This window comes from Perognathus longimembris, chromosome 5, assembly GCF_023159225.1.
Source record: "Perognathus longimembris pacificus isolate PPM17 chromosome 5, ASM2315922v1, whole genome shotgun sequence".
NCBI lineage: Eukaryota > Metazoa > Chordata > Mammalia > Rodentia > Heteromyidae > Perognathus > Perognathus longimembris.
In genome coordinates this window covers 28,127,870-28,152,146 of record NC_063165.1, presented here as the reverse complement: position 1 = coordinate 28,152,146, position 24,277 = coordinate 28,127,870, and the positions used below count along the sequence as shown (strand labels likewise).

Below are 24,277 nucleotides of genomic sequence, written 5' to 3'. Positions count from 1 at the left end.
TCAACATACTGACATTTCCTGTTCAAATGATTATGTCATTGAAACATGCTGGCTGCTAAATACTTACACAGAAATTGTAAAGAAAAACAAATGAACAAACAAAACAAACAGTCAGGCAATAATGGCTCTCACAAGTAATCTAGGTACTCAAGAGACTAAGATCTGAGAATTGAAATTCAAAGCCAACCCTGGCAGAAAAATCTCAGAGACTCTTATCTACAACTAACCTGCAAAATGCTACAAGTTGAGGTGTTGCTCAATTGGTAGTGTCAGCCTTGAGTGGAAAGGCTAAGCTTAAGTGCAAGTCCCTAAGTTCAACCCCCAGTACCAAAACCAACAAATAAAAAATCCCTCAGATATGATCAGTAATTAACACAATCTAGAAGTGATCACTAGTCTGCATATAATCATTAAGGGAGGCTTATGGCATATCCTGACATATACAAAAGCATAGACAATCAATAATATATGAATTCATGATGTCTCCAGTTCAAGTTCTTATTTGAGAATACATATTTGTTTGTGTTAATGAATATGTGATGCTATTAGAATAGTAGTACCTCATATGTAACAAGTGATATCTAAGTTTTAGCTATTACAGTTTTCATCAATTACATTAATATTTTGAAGTTGTATCTAAACTTATTTTATCAATTTCCTTTTCCATGAACAAAGAAATTTTTCACTATTATAAGGAGTAAACTGTTTTATTAGTTTTTAAAATTAAATTCCTAGATTAGTTCATATATTTTCAAATGTGACCTACAATCACAAATGTCCCTTGAGAAAAACTGAATCAGTTTATTTACCCCAAAGAGTTAGAAGAGTAACATTTTTATAAATCACTTTTGAAACTGCATATCACTATCACTGTTTTATAATGCAGCTAAATAATTTTAACAAGATTGTTTGAATTTTATTTGACCTTGACTTAATTTTTTAAATTATTTACTACTGAAGAAGATGAAATAATCAATACGTTTATGATTCTTTTTTTTTCTCTTTAGGGAACTGTGATAACCCAATACCCACTTTTCTATTATTTTTCTTACAAAAATTCTTTCATTTTTTCATACTTTTTCAGTAAAAGTAGTCACACTGTCACACTGAACTGTATTTTATTCCCCCCTTAAAATAGCTTTATTTTTATTTTTGCCGTTTAACGTTGTATAATGGTTCTTTTAAAAATAAAATGTCTACGTTTACCACTGTTGCTGATGAACAGCTGAAAGAAAGGAATCATGGGCAAGGAGTGGAAAACTCAAAGGCAGACCAGTCATCCTGACTTCACAACAGGCTCAAAAAGAATGTAGGAGGGCTTGGGAAGTACGGTGTAGGAAGAAGCCTAGCTTTCTAGGAGCATGCTTGCAGGCATGGCTGCTGGGAACAAAAGTAAAAGACAGCCATGCAGACTGTGGGCATGAGCCAAAGATGAAAATGAAGATACTCACACATGCATACACTCACATATACACACATAATCACCTAACTTCTTAATGACTCAAACTTACAAGTAAATGTTGGCAAAACTTGTAATAACTAAAATTTAAATAGAATTGAGATACAGGAGAATTTGTTGTCAGATTTCTGAAACAGAAAGTTGTTTATGTACCAGAATACAGCATAAACATCTAAATATTACTGTAAAGTAATTGAGACACAATGTATAGCAGAGTAAATACATTACTGCTAAATAATAGAAAAAAACAGCTGTAATTATTTACTATATTCACCTTTATTTTTATTCTGATTTATTTGAATTCCTATATTCCTTTTTATTCTACATCAAGTGACCTTTTGATTTTTTTTAAAAAGTAATTGATTTTACTGTTAAGTGACACTCCTAACCTCAGAAAATAAATTATAAGAGGAAGAAACAACAGTAAATATTCAGTCTCTCAGTTGTACTTTCATTAGAAATAATCCCACTGAATAATGTCTTCTATCTCTCTACCTCCTGATACAATTTCACTCCTTCTTTCCCAAACTGTTACCTTATTGTTTAAGATTAAAGAATGTATATTTGTCCCAACTCCTACCTCAATGATTACAGATGCTATTGGCTGGAAAGGATTAACAAGAACTGGCACTGGGTCCATCTCAGCCATATCACCAGTTCCATCGAGTTCAGTTCGCTCTTGCTCTCTTTGTTCTCTATTGTTTGAGGGGAGAAAAATTGAAATGCTTTTTGAATAAATGTTGAATCATTCCTAAGAAATCTATTTGTTTAAGGCATTTAAATTACTCTTAATAAACAAGTGAAAAGAAAATCAAACATTATGGAGAAGTAGAAAGGCAATGCAAAGAAAAATATGAAACAATTGGCAACTTAATTCCTATTCTCCTATTCCTAAACCTAAAATATAAATTAATCAGAAAGTGCTGAAAAAAACCTATGCCAACAGCAGGCTAGAAGTCCAAACTACAGGAGAAACACACGATTCTTATAAGCTTTAAATGTAATATGGGGAATTTCTGCAAAAGTGACTCCTGCATAACAAACTATCATCAGAGAACTCCATTACATCACTTGAAAAATTTGAGAATATTTAAACTAGTTGACATTTTGAGAAAGGTGCAATTGTTAGGAAATAAAGTATTCTGGAATAAACTAAGCCTTAGAAACACAGTAGCATTGAATATATAGGAGACTTCCACACAAGACACCAGGAATATCAGTGAAAAACCAAGTAAGTTCAAGCTCTGGGTAGCAAGGTGAGGAGGAGCATAGTTGTTGGTCCTATTTCTTATCAAGTGGCTGGGATCCTTTTGCTATTCCTGGATAGAAGTCACAAGTAAGCCAGGAGAAGCTCTTCTAGTGCTGGCAATCATGGGTACTGTGTGCACAGTCTACAAGTTGAAGTGGCAGACACAGTGGCTTTAAGCTAAGTCCTAAACTAGAGACCTGGTCTTCTGGGCTTTAAAAGCCAGTAAATTTAAAAGCTTTAAGTATGCAGGTGGGGGCTTATTATACAAAAAACTAGCTATGCATTAAAATGTCATGTACTTTGCTCTTCAAGTAAACTGTTATGTAAAATTGTTTTAACTACCTTTCCTCTCGTAATTTTTGCACTCGCTCAGCCCTTTCTCGTTTCTCCTGTTCCTCTAGAGCACGTTGCTCTATTGTGTCTTTTTGGATGCGTTCATTCAAAGCATCAAAGTCTTTCGCGATAATATGTAGTAGCCAATAAAGGCCTTTCTTAATGGACTTATCAATTTTCTTTCCATATCCCAGAACTGCTGAACAAGGTTCCTGAAACAAAAAAATTGACACAAAGATTAGAAGTTCTCAATATAAATGTACTGACAAACCAAAATCAAACTTAATCACATTTGTTCATTTAACTTACAAAGCAACTGGCAAATGATAAATAACTTGAGTACTTGAGTACTATACAAAAGTTAGAAATATTTTGACAGAGGACTGGGAATATGGCCTAGTGTTAGAGTGCTTGCCTCATATACATGAAGCCCAGGGTTCGATTCCTCAGCACCACATAAACAGAAAAAGCCAGAAGTGGCGCTATTGCTCAAGTGGTAGAGTGCTAGCCTTGAGCAAAAAGAAGCCAGGGACAGTGCTCAGGTCCTGAGTTCAAGTTCCGTGACTGGGGGGCTGGGGATATAGCCTAGTGGCAAGAGTGCCTGCCTCGGATACACGAGGCCCTAGGTTCGATTCCCCAGCACCACATATACAGAAAACGGCCAGAAGCGGCGCTGTGGCTCAAGTGGCAGAGTGCTAGCCTTGAGCGGGAAGAAGCCAGGGACAGTGCTCAGGCCCTGAGTCCAAGGCCCAGGACTGGCCAAAAAAAAAAAAAAAAAAAAAGTTACGTGACTGGCCAAAAAAACATAACATTTGACAGATACTGTCTATAAGGTACAAGAGATATTATGACATAAGTATTAAGGCTAAGAATAGTTTTGTGTATTGGAAGATAAAATGAGATTGATGTAAGAAAAAATACTATTTTATAAAAATACCAGGAAGTCTTGATTTCTTATTCCAAGGAATTCATAGCAGTAAACATCAATGAATTTGTAGTTTAAAGACTACTTTAGAGTAGAGCACTGGACAGTAGCTCATACCTGTAATCCTATCTACATAGGGGACTGAGATATGAGGATCAAGATTCTAAGCCAGTCCAGACAGCAAAGTCAGTAAGACTCGCATTTCCATTTAACCATCAAAAAGTTGAAAGTAGAGCTGTGGCTCAAATGGTAGAGTGCTAACTAGCATTGAGCAAAAACTCTCAGGGACACTGCCCAGGCCTTGAGTTCAGGCTTCTGAATCAACACACACACACACACACACACACACACACACACACACACACTCTCTCTCTCTCTCTCTCTCTCTCTCTCTCTCATAAAGCTAGAATAAATTAATCTGCCATCTTTCTTAAAATTGTATGATAACTCTCCCAATTTTTTAAATTCATTGTAAATTGTGTATTTACACTTTTCTTTCTTATTTTCCACAATTCACAGCATATGTTAGCATAATCAGCATGTGCTAAAGTCAAGTCTTAAATTATTAACTATTACCAATAGACCAAAATGAGGATGATTCCTTAAGTGGAAAAAACCCTCTTAAAATTATTTTCGAATTGCTTATCACCTTTATAAAAAGAGTTATTTGAACATATTTAAAAGAACAAAAAAGATCAATGAAATGTGGAAAATATACAGTGGAATTTTACTCATACATCAGAAAGAATAGATTGTCACTGGCAGGGAAATGGATGGACCTAGAACAAATCATACTAAATTAGGTAATCCAAGGTCAGAGAGATGAATGACAAATGCTTTCCCTCATATGTGGAAGCTAGATTCAAAATATAACTGTATATGACAACGTACACAGGAATTCAAACACATGAACAGTCAGAGTAAAGGATACCCTTGGAGGAAGCACCTGAACGTGTAACTTCTCTGAGGATTTAAAATATTATTTATCAAAACAAACTCCAGGAAATGAAAACACAAGTTTTGTTGTGGTCGCTACTGCTGTTGGTGGTGGTGTTTGTTCTTGCTGTTGTTATTTTTTTGTTTTATCAGGGGCGTCAAAGTGGGGTGGCAGAGAGGAAGGAAGAGTGAAATGCAATCGTGCTTTTCAGTAGACACTATGTAGAAAATAAACATGTGACCAAGGACAGGAAGGGGAAAGTGGGAGAAAATAAAGAAAGAGATGACACTGCCCCCAAAAAGAGGTGTATATTACCTGACATGAAATGGTAACACCTTAATAACAATAAAATAGTATTTTTTAAAAGAACAGAAAGAAATTAAAAATCACTTACTATTTGACACAGGCACTTGTGCTCATTGACAAGTTTTTCCAGAGAAAGACATTCAATCACATCAGCTTCACCTAAAGCCCCTTCTTTGTCTTGTTTATTTGCCAAACTAGGAAGACAAATGAAATAGTATTATAGCAAATACATAATTAGATGGCAACTTAAAAATAATCTGACCATGTTCTTTTATTCTAATGTTTAAAAGGTACTGATTATAGAACTGATTTTAGAATGTTTTATAGTACTAAGTTAGTTTTTCCTTATTTCTATGAAAAGAAAACCAAGTAAAAAGGGATGTCAAGGAATCAAAGGCCATAGGAAAAGTGGCACACACCTGTAATCCCAACACTTAGAAACTGAACAAGAAGACTATAAGTCCTAGGTTACATGGCAAGATCCTATGTCTCAACATATAGATGGAGAAGAATACAAGAAGGGAAGGAAGGAGGGAAAGATGAAGGGAGAGAAGTAGGGAGGGAAGGAAGGTGGAAAAAATAGGTCAATAAAAAAGCTACAAACAGAAAAACCTAATAGTCTCTATTCCACAGCCTACAACTGAAAAATATGTCCTTTCGAAAAAATAAAGATATAAATACATTTATCTCATGTTCTTATCTTCTTAAAATACAAAACATATGTTTTAACTCCAAACATTTATGCTAAGTTTAAAACATTTTACTTCATCTCTATTTCTAATTTTCTGCATGGCAAAGGATATAGCTAGCAAGATAAACAGAAAGCCCACAGAATGGGAGATCTTTACTAGCTATGCATCAGACAAGCACCTCAATCTTAAATATACTTAGAGGTAAACAAAATTCAACCCCACAAAAACAAATCCTCAAAGAAACAACAACCCAATTAATAAATGGGCTAAAGACTTGAAGAGAGACTTCTCAGAAAAAGAAATAAGAATGGCCAAAAGACATATGAAGAGATGTTCACCATCTCCGTCCATAAAGAAATACAAACAGTACAAGAAATGTATCTAATGCCTAATGTATGAAACTGTAACCTCTCTGTAATTCAGTTTGATAATAAATATATATATATATATAAAATAAAGAAAGGAAATGAAAATAAAAACAACATTGAAATTCCACATCATCCCAATTAGAAATTACCAAAAAAACTACAAATAGTAGATGTTGGTGGGGATGTGGCCAAAAGGAATGCTACTACACTATTGGTGGGAATGTAAATGCATGCAACCACTCTGGAAAGCAGTAGGAGATTCCTCAAAAGATTAAACATAGAGCTTCCCTATGATCCAGTAATTCCATTCCTGGGCATTTATCCAATTGAAAACCAACCAGGCCACACTAAAGCTACCAATAATGTATGAGGTTTCTATATGAACACTCAATTTACTGGAGAACTAAGCACTTCTAGTTTACTTGGCATGGCACTGAGCTTAAATACATATACTATACATTTGTATGTTTTCTTGTGTATAGATAGACATACATGTAAGTACACACACATTTATGTTAGAGACCACTAGGGAACAAAATGAAAAATCAAGCAAACTTTTCTAAATAAAAACAAGAATCATCCAGGTGCTGGTGGCTTACGCCTATAATCCTTGCTACTCAGGAGGCTGAGATTTGAAGATCACAGATTCAAAGTCAGCCCAGGCAGGAAAGGCCATGAGACTGTAATCTCCACTTAACCACCAGATAAAGAGAAACAGAGCTGTGGGTCAAAGTGGTACAGTGCTAGTCTTGAGCACAAAACCTCAGGGACAGCCCTAAGTTCAAGCTCCATGACCAAAACAATAAATACAGAAAGAAAGAATTATTATGAAATAGTACTGCTTGTCTATTAGATAGCAGGGGTGTCCATAAGCTTGATAAAATAGAATTGGTCTTCTGAACTCTTCCACATCCACTGGTTCAACCAACCAAATTCAGATAAAAAATATTTGGGGGGGGCGGGGGGAAAGCTGTACTGAATGCATACTGAACTGTCTATTGTTATTCATTACTCTCCTAAAATATACTGCATTATTGACACAGCTCTTTCATTTTATTGTGATATAAGCAATCTAGAAACAATTCCAGCTATGCAAGGGCATATGTGTAAGGTTCTACAAATGGAACACTATTTTCTATAAGGTTTAGAATATCTGTGGATGTTGTTACTTTAGAATCCTACAACCAATCTCCTATGGAAACCCCAAAACAATTGTACTGTACTGGTCAGGTTGACACACTTTGGGCAAAAATTAAAAGATTTAATTAAAAAGTTAATAAGTACATAGCAAAATAAATCTAATGAACATCTATGATTTACTGTTCAAAATTATTGGTACCATAAAATTTTAGTAATCTGTACAATTATCCCTTTTTCTCTTATTGTCATTTCATCCAACACTTTAGAATCACATAATGACACACATAACAAAATTAGTAGCATCTTTAATATTAAATAGAGTCACCATTCCCCAGTGTAATTTTACAAGTATGTGTTCAAAATCAGATCACACTGTTGTAATTTAGACAAAGAGGTGTTAAGCCTTTTTACATTTACTATACCAATCCTACACACGTTTTCCCCTCATCACATTTTTCGGAACATATTTTGTTTCTCTTCAGCATTCAGGTTCAGTCAGAAACAGTCCCCTTCAAATTGGAGTTCTTTTGATAATTTCTTTTGTTTTTCAGTATGAAACAATGCCCTGGGAATCTAGTCTTTTCAGGGGAAAAGTACTTTAAAGACCAAAAGTTGGGCATTGCGGTTCATCACTATCATTGACTTGCCACTGCACTCAGTTTAACCCTTTGAATGCTAAGAATATTTGTTTAAAAAAGTTATGAGCACATGTTGCTTAACTTCATGTTAAAGATTAATGTTAACTTCAAGTTAAAGATTACTGTGTTTTCACTTAGCATCTCAGATCTTTGTGTCTCTTTACTTTTGTGCTGAAAACTGTAAGTTCTAACAAATAGTATTGGCATTATCTATTTGCTTTATCTTTCCTGTGAGTTTCAACTTAATATCATTACTAAAGTAAGACTTATTACATGCAGTTTAAGATCTTTTTGAGGTTATTTTGGTCTGTTTATCACACTAGCGACATACCAAATACTAAGCTTCAAAAGTGCTTGAATACCACTTCCCTGTATAGCCATATCACCAACCAGATATGTAACTAAATTAATTTGTTCCAGGTTGCTTTTGCTTTTTCGAAGTAATTTGGTTCTCTAGGATTTTTTTTTAGTGTTTACATAGTTTCAAATTCAAAGATACAAAGCACAGACAGGAAGAACTTATGAGTATCTATCCCTTCTCTCCCTTCTTTGCCTTCTTCAACACATAACTTTCTCCCTTTTTAAAAGTGATAAACAAGTTTGTGGTGGAAATGGAACACTTTTGCTTTGCTTCATGTTAGTACTTGTTCTCTAACTCCAAGCTTTGTGCTCTGACTACTCAGCTTCCACAACCACCCCTGTCCACTCATGGCTGGTACTCTACCACTTGAGTTCCTACTTCTACCTCCGGCTTTTTGATGGTTAATTGGAGATGACATGCTTAAGGATTTGTCTCCACAGGCCTACTTCACATTCAAATTCTGAGACCTCCTTTAGCCTCTTGACTAGCTAGGATTATGGGCATTATGTTTATTATGGAACTTACTTGGTATCGAGTATGAATTTTTGTATATACCATTTAACATATTGTATACCTCTTTCACAAAATCCTTTCTTTTGACTAAACATTTTCTTCCTTATAGATTATAAAACTGAAAATTGATTTATATTGTATAGATGCCCCATCATTTATTTTGTTGTAATTCTCAACTGAAATAATTTGTGATCCCCTATTTTGTTTATATACAGAGTACTACTATAAAGATAATTGTAGAACTGGATTTACAAAGACTGAGAAATACTCAGTGAAGTGCAATATATGATTATTGTGTGTGTGTGTGTGTGTGTGTGTGTGTGTGTGTTTAGGTGTGTGGGGGGAAAGAATCTAGAAAGTGCAACTTCTAAATCAAAGAAGAAACACAAATGTTATTTTAATAGCTATGATAACCATGTTACTCCTATTGCCCTAAAACAACAACTCAGGAGGAAAAAAAGAAAAATAATTTAGAAATTTGGTGTTATAGAGTAGTTTTTATTTCTAGTTTTCCTTATCCATATTTCCTTCTGGTAATATTAATTTTTAATTATTATAGTAGTATAATAAATCATTTGACATTGCTTAGCATTTTAGTTTTTCTATGTTGAAAATTATAGGAGAAACATATTTTAAGTTACATACTATTATAGTTAAAAAGAAAAGTATGGCAGATAGTTTAAAATCATGAGGTCATTATTGGTTCTTCTACTTATGAAATTCCATGACTTTATGAGCTATTACCTTAGGGAGTTCTCTAAAGTAGGACAGATCCAATCATAAATGAAATCAAAGTATAGCAAATATCTTCCTATTCTTATTCCTTCTTATTTAATTCTATAATTTAACAGGTTTTTATCTACAGAAAAGTAACATTTGTTTAAAGATAAATACAATGTTGAAGCAATATATTTTATATATTTACAGAGTATGCAAAACACTTTATGTAGGCAGTTTAACAAAAGCTTCTGGTTACCAAGTAGCTCCAATGAAAATGATCTTCCTTTAATCTAAAGAACAGCCATCTAACAGGCAGAACGAGATTTTCCAGGTGCGAAGTATGCAAGCTGTTCTCATTTAATATGACTAGCAAAAGTACAGCTTTATCTCTAACTTATTTGACTTCATTATTTGTCTTTCAATTAACTACATGAGAACCATAAGAAAATTAGCCTGTGACCTATAACAGAGATCTCAGTATTTTGATCAAATATTCATTAGCTGGCACTCAGATTTTCTTTCAGAAAAAGGACTCCAAGATCACAGGTGGAAAACCAGCAAAAGGAACAAAAAGAAACAGAAAGAAACAGAAAAGTAAGTTATTCTTTTTGTACATTTAACATTGGGACATCCCCAGACATAAATTTAGTTTTACTGTGGAAGTTAAAAGTAGCTCCACAGCCTAGCTAAAACTACTTCTTTTGTTCAGATTTGGAAAGAGCCACAATATGGATGATCTGTTCATATGTAGTGCTGGTAAACGGAAAAGGATTTAGTTGTAGAGGTCTTACCTAATTAGCTTTAAAGGAAATACGGCTTAACTTCTTTAAGAAATGGCTTCCCATTTTGGAAACATTAGAAAATGAAATCTTATTTTTTAAAAATCTAAAATCTTTTCTTCTCTAGGCAATAAATAATGACAAGGGGGAGGTGCTTTAGAGAATATTTTTACATTTAACAGTGACAAGAGGCTAATGCCCAAAAGCCTAACCTTTAAAGTTAAGACAGTTTCCCGCATAGTTTTAATGAGTTCCTTCATGCTGGTTTCCAGAATTGACTAATAACTAATCTGAAGAAAAAAAAATCTTACTGTAAGAGGATTAATATAAAATATAAAAGGACTCAGCTACTTATTTAATGTTTCAGCTAGAATACTGAAAGTACTTAAGTTACACAATTTAACAAAGTTTTCAAAGCATTAAATTAATGCAATGTTTAAGTCTGCACTGTTTAAATTTAACACCTCTAACTAGATCAGATGCTATCTATGTTATCTTATAATTGATACTACTTTTGAATTTAATAAACATCCCATTTCATACTAAACTAATTATATTTTATGAGTATTTTAACAGTAGACTTAAAGGTTGCTTTTGTGATATATTCAATATAAAGGTCATTTAATGTATATATGAGTTAGTTAAATCAGGAAGTACAAGTTAAACATATGTACATTTTAATAAAAATGATCATACTAATTAGGTTAATAACATTTACACTAAAAAGTAGAAAAGAGATAATTTACAAAAATACCAAAGTGATATGTGATATGTACAATTTATAACAATTCGTAATTCATTTGAGATACAATCTTTTTCATGTAATTTAAGTTACCAAAGGAGTCCAATAAAATCCAATGCTTCCATCTTAATCTAAATAAATGTTACAAATTTTCATGAGCTATGAAGGAAAAAAGGGTAATAATTTTTGTTGAGGGGAATCCAGTAATGCTTCTATGGAAATATTTTATTTGACATAGTATAATAACAACAGAAAGAAAGGACTATGAAAAAATATTTGTATACATACAATGCATGTATCCCAGTATATATTTCTTAAACTACTAAGAACTATTTATACACATTTGTCTTTAGAAATTTTCATCATCTATAATAGAGTGAAGAAAGTTTTATTTGGATTACTTACACCTATTTTTTCTATTTCCCAGAACAAATTATTAAAGTTGATTACCTATGTATAATTAGTTATAGAAGACATAACTACAGTTTTATATTGACCAACTTTTATAATTATTTGACAGTGTTATCTATATTGTCTTATACTCCTTTTTAATCTAACTTCCACTCACAAATTTTCCAAATTTAGTGTTGCAGCTTATTAATTTTTTTCCTCAAAAGGGAAAAACATACATGGTTTGACTTGTTCTAGTTACAAACGAGAAAAATTATCCCTGTCAAATAAAGTAGAATACAGGAAATGTAAAGGTAATAAACAAGTATAAATCTTCTCTAGCTTAGAAATCTACTTCCATAAATTCAATTGTCTGAAGTTCTTTTTCACTAGTACTATAGAAAATCAGCAAGAAGACAAAAATGTACAAAGCTAATTTGAATTAAAAACTTAAACAGAAAAATCTAAATGACTTATAGACAACAAAAAACTGAAGTATAATAAAAGTTCAGCAATGCTGATGCAAATATACACAGCAAATGCTTATAGGTCAACTTCTAGTATCTAAAAAGGACTTTTCCTGTTGAAAAACAAATTTCAAGGTCTTGTGACCCGTCATCTTCTTTTCTCAATGTTCATCTAATAACTAATTGCCTCTTTTTAAGAACTCATCCTTAGCTGGGTATGACATGCCTGTAATACTAGCTACTTAGGAGGCTGAGATCTGAGAATCTCAGTTCAAAGGCAGCCTAGACAAGAAATTCCAAGAGACTCTTTTCTCCAATTAACCACCAGAAAAACTAGAAGTGGTGCTGTGGCTCAAAGTGGTAGAGAGCTAGCAAGAACTCACTGTGAGACCTCAATAAATATGAATAAATCTCTTTCAGGGCCTATATTTGGGGATAAAAGTAGATAATATGACAAAATAAACCATATTTAAAATATTGAGAAGTACTAAAAAGAGAGAAAGGAATGAGCTAGAAATCTGAAAGGGTAGCTGCAAACGATTCTGGATAGGATAAACACCAAGAGCCTTACTGAGAAGGTGACATTTCAGCAAGACTTAAAGAGAGCTAGAGGAATAAGTTATGTACAAAATCTCAAACACAGAAAACTGCAAGTGCTGAATCCATAAAGTTAGAAAGCATTTAGTTTGGGTGAGGAATACTATGAACATAAGGCAAAAACAAGGAGGATAGTTTTAGGAGGTAAAGTCAGAAGACAGGAGGGGTGGAGACACCAGCAGAATCTTGTAGGCTCTGGCTTTTCCTCTAACAGATACTACCAAAGAAATATTTTAAGCACAGTGATAATATGATTGCCTTTAAAATATAACTGGTCTGTGTTAGGAAAAGACTGAGAGTTATAAAAGGGGAAGAAAGAACAGCATTTAGGGACTACAGTAATAATCCATGTGAGAGATAAGGTTCACTTGAATCAGATGGGAAAATATGGCTGGACCTAACTAAATATACTTTGAAAAAGAGGCTGACAAGATTTGCTAGCTGCTAGTTTGGGGAAAAAAGTGCAGCAAGTATGAATATGGTACATGAAAAAAAATTAGTAAAGAATGACCCCAAATATTTAGTCTGAGCCACTAAAATAATAGCATTTCCTAGCATGGAGAAGTCTAGAGATTCAGAGAAAAATCAACTTTTTAAAATACAGATTCCCAAAAGGAACTTGTGAAATATGTGTTTTAAAAAGCAGTCTAGGGCTGGGAATATGGCCTAGTGGCAAGAGTGCTTGCCTCCTACACATGAAGCTCTCAGGATTCCCCAGCACCACATATATGGAAAACGGCCAGAAGGGGCGCTGTGGCTCAGGTGGCAGAGTGCTAGCCTTGAGCGGGAAGAAGCCAGGGACAGTGCTCAAGCCCCTGAGTCCAAGGCCCAGGACTGGCCAAAAATAAAAAATAAAAAGCAGTCTAGATTGGAGATACAACTTTGATTCATCAGGTAATGAATGGTAGTAAGTGCTAGACGATGATGATGGTAGTATTATGTGTGGTCCAATGAGCTACATATATTCTGATACAGCCTCTTCAAAACTATCACAAAAGACATTAAATGGCTTTTTAAAATTCAAGGTACTCTGTGAAAATGTTTCATCACTTCATTTTATTTTTGTATATAATTTTATATAAATACAAATTATATCCATTGACTTGACTTCTTGAATAATTATCAATGAGGATGGATTAAGTTTAACATTATTAGCATATTCAAAATCAGACTATTTTATAAATATGTACTCAGGTTTACTAAACACAATATTAAATATAAACTGATATACATAGAGACATATATATCTTATTCTAAAATAATCTGTGTATCTTTGTAAAGGTGTTCAGAAAAATCAACAATATAAAAACAAAGACGTCTTTTCAGATGTATGTAATATATAAGCAAACAAAGCTATATAAAATAATATGTAACATAGAGATATCAGAAAACTTAAGTTCAAAATTATCTATATTGCTTAAAACTCATAAAAAATGTACCTTTGTCACGGGACTGGTTTTAACTGAATATGCATATTTAGTAAAATGAGTATATTTTTAACATATTAGCTAGGTAAAGTAAAGTTCTAAAGGACAAAAATTAGAAGTGTACTCTAAATCACTGTTTATTAAAGAAAATCATGTCACAGATAGTATAAAGAACTTATTGTGGGCAAGTTTCTTCATCATTTCTTTCTCCTTACTGCATTCAACTCACAGGAACCCTACATTATGTAATTTACATTAGTTTTCCTACTTCATCATTTTGTTTGAGGAAATTCTTTTTGCTTACCCCTATTATTATTGTTATTATTATTGCTTACATTTTGGAGAAAAGATGATACCGTGTAGTCCAGGATAGCCTCAAAATTACACTGGTGATTCTACTGTCCTAGCCTCCAGAGTGCTGGAGTGACAGTTCTGTGTCACCGTGTCCAGAAGTTTTTCCTATCTTTCTTAAGTTTCTTTTTCAAAAACAAGGAGGATTTCTTTCTTTTTTTTCTTCCTCCTCCTCCCCCCGCTCCCGCTGTCCACCTCCCCCTCCTTATCCTCATGCTAGGAGATAGTTATCTGAAGCCAACTGCTACTGGGGAAAAATATCAAATTTGTCTTTGTTTATTACAGTCATTTTCTCTGTTTAGGGGAAAAGTGAAGATGAAAGACCGACTTCAAGAACTAAAGCAGAGAACAAAAGAAATTGAACCCTTCACAAACACTCAGTTATTAACTATGGAGTCAGAGGAACAAGGGGTGTTTGTGCAGCAAGCTGTTATTTATGAAAGAGAACCCGTAGCTGAAAAGCACCTACATGAGATCCAAAAGCTACAGGAGGACATTAATAATTTTGCAGATGATGTTCAACAATTTGGACAGCAGCAAAAAAGTCTGGTGGCTTCCATGAGAAGGTTCAGTCTACTCAAGAGAGACAGTAGCATTGCAAAGGAGATAAAATGCCAAGCAGAAAACATTACCAGAGGTTTGGGTAATTTAGTTAAAGAACTTAAAAAGTCAGAGGTTGAAAATGGGCCAACATCTGTGGTCACAAGGATACTTAAATCTCAGTATGCCGCCATGTTCCGCCACTTTCAGCAAACCATGTTTATGTACAATGAAACAATAGCAGCAAAGCAAGAAAAATGCAAGACTTTTATATTCCGTCAGCTTGAAGTTGCTGGGAAAGTACTGCCTGAAGAAGAAGTAAATGAAATGCTTCATCAAGGAAAATGGGAAGTTTTTAATGAAAGCTTACTTACGGAAACAAATATCACTAAAGCACAACTCTCAGAGATTGAGCAGAGACACAAGGAACTTGTTAATTTGGAGAACCACATAAAAGATTTACATGATCTTTTCATTCAGATTTCTCTTTTAGTGGAGGAACAAGGAGAGAGTATCAACAATATTGAAATGATGGTGAACAGTACACAAGATTATGTTAACATTACTAAAGAGAAATTTGGACTTGCTGTAAAATACAAAAGAAGAAATCCTTGCAGGAAACTGTGCTGTTGCTGTTGTCCATGCTGTGGCTCAAAATAAAGAAGTTACTTTAGAAACTTTTCTAGTTTTTAGGTAAAAGATATCCCACATTTCAGTGTCTATTTTGTATTTTTTCATTTCACCGTTATATTCACACATTGCATAACTGCTAAGTTATAACTTTTCCCTTTAGCATTTCTTACTTGAATTACAGAAACTTCAGAAGCTAGTGGCGAATCAAATCCTTAAGTTAATACTCAAAAATTAATAAGCCACAATGAAGTTAGATTCATCCTAGATATGAGGGGATGGTTTAGTATATAGACAAATATATTTGATAAGGACTCATTACATTTGCACAATGAAAGACAAAGTCTCCATGATGATTTCAATAAATGCAGTAACTTCATCATAATTTTTCTTAAATATTAAGAAGGAATGTACCTCAATACAATAAAGGCTATATACCAATGCCATACTATCTGTTTGGAAAAGCTGAAATCATTTCCTCTAAGGTCACAAACCAATCAATGATGTCCAGGTTCATAATTCTTATTCAGAACAAATATATTTTCAATTAATGAGCAATCCACTTATCACCTATTATGGGATGTAATGTGTTACTTACATATAATGTGCATTTCACTCACTATAATATAAGCTCCTAGAGGTTATATACGGCTTTTTTTCTTTTTGTTTCCATAAACACATCCCTCTCATAAGAATAAGTAGCATATAGTTGACACTCAAAAAATATTTGTTGAGGGCTGGGGATATAGCCTAGTGGCAAGAGTGCCTGCCTCGTATACACGAGGCCCTAGGTTCGATTCCCCAGCACCACATATACGGAAAACGGCCAGAAGCGGCGCTGCGGCTCAAGTGGCAGAGTGCTAGCCTTGAGCGGGAAGAAGCCAGGGACAGTGCTCAGGCCCTGAGTCCAAGGCCCAGGACTGGCAAAAAAAAAAAAAAAAAAAAAAAAAGAAAAAAAAATATTTGTTGAAATAATATATTCATAGAAGAATAAATGCACATACTAAAGATAATTTAGTTAGGATGCACATATCACTATATCCACAAATGACCAGCATTCATTAAAGCTCACCTTCATATGTATTTCTATTCATATTTTGCTTCAGACTTAATAACGATGTGAATTGATTACATGAACCAATTTCTCTAATAAATTTACAAAAACAGTAAAGCTTTACTAATAAAGTATGTAGTAACATTTTAGCATTTGAAATGAAAACTTCCAAACTGCCTAGAAAGTGAACTTACAATTTTTCATTTACTCTCAAGTTGTTTGATTTTTTTAAGACAAATCCTTAATAATGAAACAGGAAATGAAAAAAAGGCAAAAAAAAAAAAAACAGAGAAAGTGTTTAGTTAATTGTAAGTCAGAGCAAGTTTAAAAGTAAGCTAAAACAAGGGAAGAGGTGACACTGTTGAAAAAGAAATGTAACTCAATATCTGACTTATATAACTGTAACCCCTCTGTGCATCACCTTTACAACAAAAATTTACAAAAAAAAAAATAGAAAAAAAAAAGAAAAACCAAAAACCTAAGCTACTTTCACTTTAGTATGTCTCACAATTACAGCGCCATCTGGTGATTGCTATGCATAAACGCTATGAGAATAAATGTTATCTGTAAAAGACATGGAGGCAAAATAACATAAGCATGTGACTAGGAGGAAAATAAAAAAAGGTCATATGTAAAATACGGAAATCTAGAAGCAATTTCTTGGAAGAGAAGTAATGGCACTAGAAAACTGAACAACTAAAATAACTTTTTAAAAGCACTCTCCAAAAAGAAGAAAAAAACTGAAAAAAAAATCTAAACCTTGGCATTTTTGTTCCTTTTTCTTTCTCCTTTAACTTTTGTGGCACATTCCCAGTCCTTTTGCGTTCACGGACTGGCCTTGGATGAAACTCTCAAGAAGAACCTTTTTAATAGACTATCTCTAAATGCAAAATCAATACAAAGTAAATCATTAAATAAAACAGACTCATTGTACTTGAATACCCAGGAGATCTAATTATAAGCCTTCTTCAAAGCATAGCCTCAATTGTTTATTGCTATGGATACCATTTCAACAAGCCCTCAGTATATTAGCAACTCACAGATACTTATATTTTATACACTAGTGGATAAGCAATTTAGCTTATTTAGTACTTTGTCAAAGATAAATTTCTTGATTGGTTAATGCTGCTGCCACTGGGTTTACAATACCAGTAAAGTTACTTACACCAATATAGGTTTTCCTGATATCCTAGGATGTCTTAGCACTTCTGACATTGTCTCCTTTGTCTCCTCCATTCTCTCTTCATCGCTGGAATCCACAACAAATATTACCCCATAGGATTCAGCATAATAATTCTTCCAAATTCCTCGAATTCTTTTTCCACCTCCTAAGTCAAATATAGTAACTTCAAACTTTCCTTGTCTAAGATCAATTTTAGAAAATCCAACAGTAGGAGCTACGTCTTCAGGGTGCTCTGTTTCAAATGATAAAAAAAAAGAAACAATATTTAGACTTGAAATTAATTATATTGGTATCTCACCGAGGTATGAAAATAAAAACCAGAGTGGACAAAAAAACAATGAAAGATTAATAGACCCTTCTGACTCGATGGTTACAGGAAAATGCTCAAGCTTTCTGTTTCCCAGTTATATTCTGTCTGCATCATGAGAAACTACTATAAAGACTGTCCATATAGGAATAAAAACAACAGACACAAAAATACAAAAGTATGAGAAGGATCCATTTGGGACACTTTGAATAGTTATATTCCACTTGACCCTCAAGATAAAGATACTCAGTTATCACTACAGTAGATTAAAGAAGAAATGTGAAATGAAGAACAATAACAAAGAGCAGAGAGGATCTCAAAGGAGGGGACAGTTATGACTTTTACCTTATTATGTGATGCCCTGAGCATTTTCTATACTCAGAAAAAGGAACTTAAAAACACCTAGAGGTCTAACACAGAGAGAAAGGGTCAAATGAAAAGAAAATATTCTGAGTCTGATTAGCACATCTAATGTGTGAGCTTTCTTGAATGTAAGGCTTTGAAGGAAAGGAAAAATGGAAGAAATTTAAGTAAGGTGTCAAGGCCTGGTCGAATCTGTCTTGTTATCTGACTTTGCATATTTGAAAGGGAAAGAATGTGCTTTATATTTGCAAATGATCAAAATTTTAAAGAAAAATGTTTCAACACACATGAAATTCAAATTTTAAATATCCATAAATAAATAGCTTTTGGAATATGGCTACGCTCACTTCTTAATATATGTTGTAGTTGCTTTCTCACTACACCATCAGAATTATGTGCAAGTTGGCTCCGATGTCTCAAATATTCACTGTCTCTTGGCAGAAAAAGTTTTCTCTGCAACAATATTCCCTACAAGATACATCCAAAAGGTATTCAGAGGAAAAGCCAAACACATTATGTAATTTGCATCTAATGTCTAGATAGCAGAATCTGTGGTGACTAAATCTTTTTCTCCAACCATAAGTTTTACAAAGCATCTGTTTAGTATGCATGCTCTTTTACCTTCATCATCAATTTTCAGAAACAAATAAAATTAGGCTTTTCTTCCTACTTGATACTCTTAAGATGCCTGGTTAGTGATATATCCTCAGTGTTGAAAAAACTCACTACTATGATGGATACTACTATATTGTACAAGAAAGCAATAAATGAAAACTAACCATCTTCACTAAGCATAGTGTTGCATACCTATAATTCCAACTACTAGAGAGAGAAAGACTCTGGGACAACTGTGGTTTGAGGTCAGCCTGGGTAACCTATTTTACCAATGAATCAGGGTGTGGTTGGTATATGTCTATAATTTCAGCTATGAAGGAGATGTAGGAATATTGCAGCCCAAGGCTGATCCAGGCAAAAAGACTATCTGAAGAATAATACAAAAGGAGCTGGGGAAGTGACACATGTGGTACTGATCAAACTCCTCCCAGAAAAAAAATAACATTCACTGAAAAAAAAATAGCCATCAAGATGCAGAGAGAGTTCTGCTGGCTAACTACACATCTTTTCCTTTTCTTCCTGTAGAACATATATATGACTAAATTCTGGCTAAGAAAATGTAAGTAGAAGATGGGGACCCTTAACCCTAGAAGGACAACAGAACCTTAAAGGCTTTAGTTTTATCATCCTATGTTTCTCCTTCCTGTGGTCCAAAACACATGCATTACCTCCAGGACCTATGCACCAGTATCAACATCTAATAAGTGTGAATATGATAACAGGCTGGTACGGTTAACCAGAACTCATTCTTAACAGAAGTAGAAAGTTGTAGAAAGTTGTGGAATATATACCACATGTACCCTATCAATATAACAGAGCAAATTAGCATAAATCATTGAGAATAATTTGAGTTGGAGAAACTTACCTCCTTGGATTCCCTTTGCTGTGGCCGTTTTACCAGCATTATCAAGTCCCACCATCACAAGAGTCACCTTTCTTAAAAAAAAAAAAAAAAAAAAATTAGAACCACTTTCTTTGTCAGCTTAGTATTGAAAAAGAATAATAAGATACTTTATTCATTCAAGCAACATTTAAAGTGCATCTATTCTACATAAGAAATATGCCAGGTGCTGGGAGGGACGATGATGAATAAAACAGAGATAGGGAGGAAAATTTAAAACAAAAATAGCTATAAACTATCTTTCTTTTGCTCTCTAAACAAAGTAAAATTATACAGTATATAATAAGGGAAATCAAAAATAAGGGCAAGTATACAGTAGAGTCTGACCCTATGATCATTGCTAAGTACTCAGTGTTTCAGTGATTCTCACTTTTTTTTTTTTGCATAGGGCTTGAAGTTAGGGCTTAGGCTGTGTCCTGAACTCTTGCGCTCAAGGCTAGCAGTCTACCACTTTGGGCCACAGCTTCACTTCTGATTTTTAAGGAGTTAACTAGAGATAAGTCTCACAGGCACTTTTCTGCTCCAGCTGGCTTTGAACCATGATATTCATATCTCAGCCTCCTGAATAACAAGGATTACAGGCATGAGGTCACAAATCTGTTTATCTCATAAAAGTTCTTTCTAGGTCTATGCTGTACTCTCTTACTGGATATACAGCACTTACCCAATGTGAATCTTAAATACAGAAAATAATGTGATTATTGACCCAGATTCTAACGTCTTTTTAAAGAGGCTTCTTTAATTACAAACTTTTTGAAGTGTTTCTGAGGACAGAGACAAACTGAAGTTAAACAAATAATACATAGTTCAATTTTACAACCTAAGTCCAGATAATTTGTCAAAATAATTTGTCAAATGTCACACAATGAAACCATTCCTAGGTAGAATGAGAACCCCAGTCCTAGTTCCCCTAACTTCTAGGAACTTCGTAAACCTCTAGATGATATAAAGGAACAAACCTATTATACTGGCATTCTAAATCTGGTGATTCAGTCTACCATACTGGCTTTGAAGTTTGACTGAGATAAACCTACTCTGCATAATATTTTCCTGTGTTACTCAGAAGCTTTGGGCATTTCAATTTTAGCAGCCCATAGGGAACAAACAGAAGTGATTACTACACTAGAAACAGGAAATAATAAAATTAATCACAATAATGAAGCATCCTCAGACCCCCAGGCCCAACAGCTGGTGGTGAACTAACTGGGATGCCAGAGACTTCCACAGCAGATCATGAATGCATGGGAGGAGGCAGCATGGAAGGGCTTCATGGGGTCCTATTGCTTTTACATCATTACCAACTTTGTGAAAACCAAATTTGTGAAAACACAAATTTACTTGCTACAGAAGCTAATTTTATGATTTTAATTTGTTTGAAGAAGTCATAATTATGAGTTGAGGAGTTAATGAAATCAGTATCAAAACATGAAGAAGACTTAGATACAAAATAACTTCCTAAATAAAATGATCACCCAGAAAAGATAATGTAGCATATTAAATAAACATATTAGAAAATTCAAGTTACTCAATATGTGATTAAAACATTAACATTAAAATGAGCTCAACTGTCTTGTTACTTACGATTAACTCAATATCTGCAATGCCTTAAAAACTACTAACTACTTATACAAATACTTTTGGAGAACAAATCCATGTTTTCCACTTGTTTGCAATATTTATTCCATAAATACTAAATATTCATTATACAGTGGTAAACAAGTATTCAAGAGTTTTATTATTCATGGGCCATAAATAGGCATTGGAACACTGACTTTAGTAATATAGGACAACTGAAATAACAGGGAAATGTCAGCAGGGAAATGTCTCCTGCCATGGCAGGAGAAGGTAGAAGTTTAAGACCATGCTACAAACAGACAGCAACTGAATCAGCCGTCCTGATTAACATCATGAAGCTGTTTCACACATCCTCATGAGCGGAAGTAAAAATCATCTAATATACTTTTCCAAAGTGGCATCTCATTCACCATTACATGGGTAGCATCTTATGTTTTCTCTGACCATGTCAAGATTTCAGTTTTACAGATACAAGCAAACTTCTTATCTATTACACATTTTAAGCACTGCCTGGGCTTTGTGCATGCTGAGCAAGTGCTCCACCACTGAACTACACATCAACCTTGACTGTTCCTTTTAAAGCTATCAAAACTGCTAGTTGTGGGCTGGGTATATGGCCTAGTGGCAAGAGTGCCTGCCTCATATACATGAGGCCCTGGGTTCGATTCCCCAGCACCACATATACAGAAAATGGCCAGAAGTGGCTCTGTGGCTCAAGTGGCAAAATGCTAGCCTTGAGCACAAAGAAGCCAGGGACAGTGCTCAGGCCCTGAGTCCAAGCCCCAGGACTGGCCAAAAGAAAAAAAAAAAAAAAGAAAAACTGCTAGTCATATCTTAAGTGCTTGTCTCAATTTTTCTTTCCCTTCCTTCCTTCCTTTCTTCCTTCTTTCCTTCCTTCCTTCCTTCTTTTCTTCCCTCCCTCCTTTCCTTCCTTCCTTCCTTCCTTCCTTCCTTCCTTCCTTCCTTCCTTCCTTCCTCTCTCTCTCCCTCCCTCCTTCCTTCCTTCCTATCTGTGCTATTTGATTCAAACAAAATTTTTTTCAAAGATAAAAATCATTTTGAAAAATTATAATCAGGCTCAGAGTGGCACAAGGTAAGTCTTTCTTGATTCAATGTTTTATTTACTCTATCCTTGCAACTAGTAAATTTTTAAAATTCTGACATATACTTGAAAAAATACTTTAAATATTGAGGCAGTTAGACTTGGTGAATAAATATGTAACAGCAGTACAAATAAAAACCACAAAATAAATTACTGCAATGCTTTATAAGAAACTATTAAATAAATACTCTTAGAAAATAATCTATTTTAAATGTTAACATTCATTTTAAAATTCAAAATTCTATAAAACTGTTATGGCTGTGGTCTGTTTTCTAGAAGCACTGGGGTTTGGACTAAGAGTGTCATGCTTGGTAGGCAGGCACTCTAGGCAAGTAGACTTCAGACATGCCTCCAGAATTTTTTGCTCTGGTTTTTCTGAGATACGGTTTCACTTTTTGCTAGGGCTAGCCTGGATGCATGTAGGCTTCTGAAATGTAGCTGGAAGGATAGATGCATACTACTATGCCCAGCTTTTTGTATGGAGTCTTGCAAACTTTATTCTTGCTCAAACTAGCCATAACCATGATTCTCTCAATCTCAGCCTCCCACACAGTTGGGATTACAAGCATGATTCATCCTGTCTGGCTTGCTTCTTTTGAGACAGGGATTTTCTAAGTAGCCCAGGCCAGCCACAGGGTCTTGTTAAATAAGAAGCTCAGGCATGCAACAAATCCATGATGCTCTGGCTTCATCTTCCATAGTAGTACAGGGGTTACAGGCAATAACCACATTTATGTGATATTTAAGTACATATATAATCTTAAAAGCTATATAATCTATTAAACACATGTTAAAATGTACATGTCTTTATAGTTTTCCTATAATATGATAAATTTCACTGGTAACAGTTTGGGTGAGGTGGTGGATGACAAAGAGAGATGAAAGATTGTCTTTTAGTCTTACAATTATAGATGAAATACATTAGCTCTTCACATTGAAAAAGTAAGACAGTGTTCTTAGGACTGTAGAGTCTAGAAAAATTGACACTAGCCATAAAATCAATCATTTGTTCAGACAATAATTCAATGGAAGCTTGATAGGGAATACAGATGTAAAAATGATCAGATATAATTTCTATCCCAAAGTGTTTATCCTTTAGTAAGAGTGACTAAAATAGAAATATTAATTCATGGTAACACTATGACAGATATTCATCTACCTAAGCACAAGGACAAAGATATAGAGAAAATGAGGACATTATCCAGCCCAGCATTAGACATGGTCAGAAAATCTTCTCAAACAAGGCCATGCTGGATATAAATACTTGAGAATTTTGCAAAAGAAGGGAAAGTCAAAGATAGGAGGAAGAAAAAAAAGGATTCTTGATCAAGAACACCCCACTAAAAGACATCCTACTATCATGTGAGCTAGCAAATCAAATCCATAAAAGTAGATCTTAGTAAAGAAGATTTAAGCAAAAAGAGGAGAAAAAGCATAACACTACACATATGTATTGAGTCTAAAGGGACCTCTTTACTTCTTAAGGAACCAGTATTAGCAAAACACTTAATGGGTGGCCTTCTAAGTGTAAACTGGTTGTGTCACTTTATTGCAGGTGTCCCTAAGTGTTAAGCTGCATACTAAATCAGAAAGACTGAGATAGAAAGGGCTCA

The 24,277-nt window shown here is 34.2% G+C and overlaps 2 protein-coding genes across 4 annotated transcripts in view; one reads left to right on the top strand and one right to left on the bottom strand.

The window, feature by feature from the left end:
- Arl13b (ADP ribosylation factor like GTPase 13B) overlaps positions 1-24,277 on the bottom strand; it is a 42,561-nt gene that overhangs the window by 10,746 nt on the left and 7,538 nt on the right. For all 3 annotated transcript variants that reach the window (XM_048346460.1, XM_048346462.1, XM_048346459.1), the window contains exons 2-6: positions 19,952-20,022; positions 17,784-18,033; positions 5,298-5,403; positions 3,051-3,253; positions 2,040-2,154 (exon numbers count right to left, since the gene is read on the bottom strand). In XM_048346460.1, coding sequence (XP_048202417.1) covers positions 2,040-2,154; positions 3,051-3,253; positions 5,298-5,403; positions 17,784-18,033; positions 19,952-20,022 — 745 coding nt within the window. The remainder of the gene's footprint in view (positions 1-2,039; positions 2,155-3,050; positions 3,254-5,297; positions 5,404-17,783; positions 18,034-19,951; positions 20,023-24,277) is intronic.
- On the top strand, positions 14,610-15,879 carry Stx19 (syntaxin 19). Its single transcript, XM_048346463.1, has one exon. It carries the CDS (start codon positions 14,710-14,712, stop codon positions 15,592-15,594), a length of 885 nt encoding a protein of 294 aa, XP_048202420.1. The 5' UTR covers positions 14,610-14,709; the 3' UTR covers positions 15,595-15,879.